At 53.5% G+C, this 4,169-nt stretch overlaps 1 protein-coding gene across 1 annotated transcript in view; it reads left to right on the top strand.

Moving 5' to 3' along the window:
- Positions 1-1,928, top strand: part of acsl6 (acyl-CoA synthetase long chain family member 6) — a gene marked incomplete at its 3' end in the record, with an annotated part of 24,197 nt that extends 22,269 nt beyond the window's left edge. The window contains exons 18-21 of the mRNA XM_080549918.1: positions 211-354; positions 608-709; positions 1,214-1,285; positions 1,788-1,928. Coding sequence (XP_080406044.1) covers positions 211-354; positions 608-709; positions 1,214-1,285; positions 1,788-1,928 — 459 coding nt within the window. The remainder of the gene's footprint in view (positions 1-210; positions 355-607; positions 710-1,213; positions 1,286-1,787) is intronic.
- Between the last annotated feature and the right edge of the window lie 2,241 nt (positions 1,929-4,169).

Here is a 4,169-nt window from a genome sequence, read left to right as displayed (position 1 = left end):
GTAACCCCTGCTGTGTGTCTCTCCCCTGGGGTCATGGGGTCAGAGGGAGGTCAGGTGTGTAACCCCCCTGCTGTGTGTCTCTCCCCTGGGGTCATGGGGTCAGAGGGAGGTCAGGTGTGTAACCCCCCTGCTGTGTGTCTCTCCCCTGGGGTCATGGGGTCAGAGGGAGGTCAGGTGTGTAACCCCTGCTGTGTGTCTTCCCCTGGGCAGAACGGGACTCTGAAGATCATCGACAGGAAGAAGCACATCTTCAAGCTGGCGCAGGGGGAGTACATCTCCCCGGAGAAGATCGAGAACATCTACATCCGCTGCCAGCCCCTGACGCAGCTCTACGTCCACGGAGACAGCCTACAGGTGACCCCCTGACCTCTGACCCCTAACCCCTAGACCTCCCCCTGACCTATGTGTGTACCAGGCATTAGTTATTAGTCAACACATAGTCTACACTCAGATCTTTAACTGTCCCTGTCCTGAGCTGTCCCTCTCTGTCCCCTCTACCCCTCCTGACTGGTTCTGACCTGGTTCTGACCTGGTTGTGGCCTGGTTCTGACCTGGTTCTGACCTGGTTGTGGCCTGGTTCTGACCTGGTTCTGACCTGGTTCTGCAGTCCTGCCTGGTGGGCATCGTGGTTCCAGACCCGGAGGTGATGCCGGCGTGGGCCCGGAAGAAAGGCATGGAGGGCAGCTACCGGGACCTCTGTAAGAACACGGTACGTAGGGGGGAAGGCCGGGGGAGGCCGGGGGAGGCTGGAGGAGGCTGGGGGAGGCTGGGGGAGGCCGGGGGAGGCAGGGGGAGGCTGGAGGAGGCTGGAGGAGGCTGGAGGAGGCCGGGGGAGGCTGGGGGAGGCTGGAGGAGGCCGGGGGAGGCTGGGGGAGGCTGGAGGAGGCCGGGGGAGGCTGGGGGAGGCTGGGGGAGGCTGGGGGAGGTAGAGGGAGGCTGGGGGAGGCTGGAGGAGGCCGGGGGAGGCTGGGGGAGGCTGGAGGAGGCCGGGGGAGGCTGGGGGAGGCAGGGGAGGCTGGGGGAGGCTGGGGGAGGCTGGGGGAGGCTGGGGGAGGCTGGGGGAGGCTGGGGGAGGTAGAGGGAGGCTGGGGGAGGCTGGGGGAGGCAGGGGGAGGCTGGGGGAGGCAGGGGGAGGCTGGGGGAGGCAGGGGGAGGCAGGGGGAGGCTGGGGGAGGTAGGGGGAGGACGTCATGGCTGTGTTTGTGATCTGCAGGAACTGAAGAAGGCCATCATGGAGGATCTGGTGAGGCTGGGGAAGGCCAGCGGCCTCCACTCTTTTGAACAGGTGGGATTGTGGGAAATGTAGTGCTCAGGGGGGGGTGAGAGAGTTTCCATATGAACACTAATGACCGATGATACTTTACACTCCATACTATCGTTTTTACTATCATTATTATTGTTCTCATCCTTATTGATATTGTCTGATTGTTGCAGTGTTGACATATATGTTCACTCTATAACGTTTCTATATATGTATATATATATAATATATGTATATTATGTAAATTACCATTACAATTTGATTTGATTGGATGATGAATATGCATAGTTAGGTGTTAACCTGGGACCTGGTTCTCGGGGGGTCAAATGACCATAGTCTTTACAACGGGAAGCTGCTACTTACACACAACGGCCACTAGTTGGCCGCCTTGTAAATTAGCCTGCCTCCTACACAGAAATAACATCAGAAGGTCATTAAGCTACAACAACAAAAACCCACAATGTTCAGATATGTGTGTCCATGGTGGTGTTCAGGTGTTCATAGTGTCTCCATGGTAACCCCCCAGGTGAAGGACATCTACGTGCACAACGAGATGTTCTCCATCAGGAACGGCCTGCTGACCCCCACCCTGAAGGCCAAGCGGCCGGAGCTCAGGGACTTCTTCAAGGACAAGATAGAGGACCTCTACAACAGAATCTCCATGTAGACAACCCACCCCCCCACCACCCCCCCATGACCCCCCCATGACCCCCAAACCAACCCCCCACCACCCCCACCTCCTCCTTCTCCTCCTCCTCCTCTTCCTCCTCCTCCTCCTTCTCCTCTTCCTCCTCCTCCTCCTCCTCCTCCTCCTTCTCCTCCTCCTCCTCTTCCTCCTCCTCCTCCTCCTCCTCTTCCTCCTCCTCCTCCTCCACCTCCTTCTCCTCCTCCTCCTCTTCCTCCTCCTCCTCCTCCTCCTTCTCCTCTTCCTCCTCCTCCTCCTCCACCTCCTCCTCCTCCTCTTCCTCCTCCTCCTCCTCCTCCTTCTCCTCCACCTCCACCTCCCACATCCTCCTCCTCCTCCTTCTCCTCCTCCTCCTCTTCCTCTTCCTCCTCCTCCTTCTCCTCTTCCTCCTCCTCCTCCACCTCCTCTTCCTCCTCCTCCTCCTCCTTCTCCTCCACCTCCACCTCCCACATCCTCCTCCTCCTCCTTCTCCTCCACCTCCACCTCCCACATCCTCCTCCTCCTCCTCCTCCTCCTCCTCCTCCTCCTCCTCCTCCAGAGAATTCGACCAGAGTCCAGATCCGCCCTGCATGTACGCTCCTCCCCTTCTGTTTGTAGCGCCCAAGACTCCCCGAATCATCTAACATCCCATAATATACAATATCACAACTAACCAACCCACCAACCATCCAACCAACCAACCAACCAACCAACCCACCAACCAACCCACCAACCAACCAACCAACCAACTAACCAACCAACCAACCAACTAACCAACCAACCAACCAACCAACTAACCAACAAACCAACCAACCAACCCACCAACCAACCAACCAACTAACCATCCTACCAACCCTCCAACCAACCAACCCACCAACCAACCAACCAACCCACCCACCAACCAACCAACCAACCAACCAACCAACCCACCAACCCACCAACCCACCAACCCACCAACCCACCAACCAAACACACAACCAACCCACCTTCAGCATTCTTTGTCTTCTTCATGCACACAACAAAAAGAGTTTGCCTGGTAAAAAAAAATAAAAAAAAATAATAAGAGAAAGAGAGAAAGAGAGATTACTAAAACCAAAACTAAAACCAGTTTTAAAAATAAATAAAAACATTAAAACAACAAAACCTGTCGACTCGCAGGCTCTCAGGGCAAAGCATGCAGTTTGCCCTGTTATGGTGTTTACCTGGGGCCAGCCACACTAGAGACTTGGAGATGAAAAAGTGGCTTTCCACAGGCCCACAGATGCTGACCCCCCCCCCCTCCACCACCACCACCACTCTCTCCCAGGCTGCTCTCCCACGCTGCAAGGCTTTCCCCTCTCCCGAGTCGCCCACCTCTCTAGTCCCCCTGGAGGACGTTAGAACAACACATGGACTGTCTCTCGTCCCCCTGGAGGACGTTAGAACAACACGTGGACTGTGTGAAGTGACGGGGTTCACGTAGAGATGTATCAGAGGCCGTCCCCCAGAGTATAACAACGCTACCAGGCGTGGATGTACATATCCAGGACAGCTAGATGTAAAAGCATATTTAAGCGACGGTTTGAACGGGTTTTTGTTTTTTTTGCGTTGTAGTGAGATGATGTAACTTTATTTATTCTTCCTCGGCACCATGTTCCTGTATTGAATGAGTGCAGCAATAGGGATTAGGGAGGGAGGAGGGAGGGAGGGGGGAGGGAGGGAGGGGGGGGAGGGAGGGAGGGAGGAGGGAGGGAGGGGGGGGAGGGAGGGAGGGGGGGGATGGGGCGGAATAATAAAAACATTCTGGAATGATTTTAATCTATTCTTTCTTTCTTTGTTTCTTTCTTTGTTTTTCTTCAAACATTCATAGCACACATATATTCATGTATCTGTGCAGCACATATTCATACACATTAATGTTCAGGTTTAAAAATCTAATCAATAAATAAAACCAGATCAGTCAGTTAAAAAGCCCTGTATCAACCCGAACCCTCACAAAACCATAATAAGGATTTTTCTTTTTAAACAACATACATTTTATGACATATTTCCAGATATATATATATCGATGCTGAAAGTTATTCTGACCTGTGATCTGAGCAAATCCACACACAACTTCAAGGTGTCACCTATCAAACGGCATCCTGCTTCTGATCATCATATTTCTAATGTTACGAGCAGTTTTTAGGCAGAAATTACTCAAATAGGGCTTTCAGCAGAAGAGTTAAAACATTTTTAAAAATTCCCCTTGCAGTTCTCATCATC

This window comes from Nansenia antarctica (genome assembly GCF_963989245.1).
Source record: "Nansenia antarctica genome assembly, chromosome: 20".
Classification (NCBI taxonomy): domain Eukaryota; kingdom Metazoa; phylum Chordata; class Actinopteri; order Argentiniformes; family Microstomatidae; genus Nansenia; species Nansenia antarctica.
The sequence above is the reverse complement of the archived record's forward strand: the minus strand, read 5'-3'. Positions and strand labels throughout refer to the sequence as shown.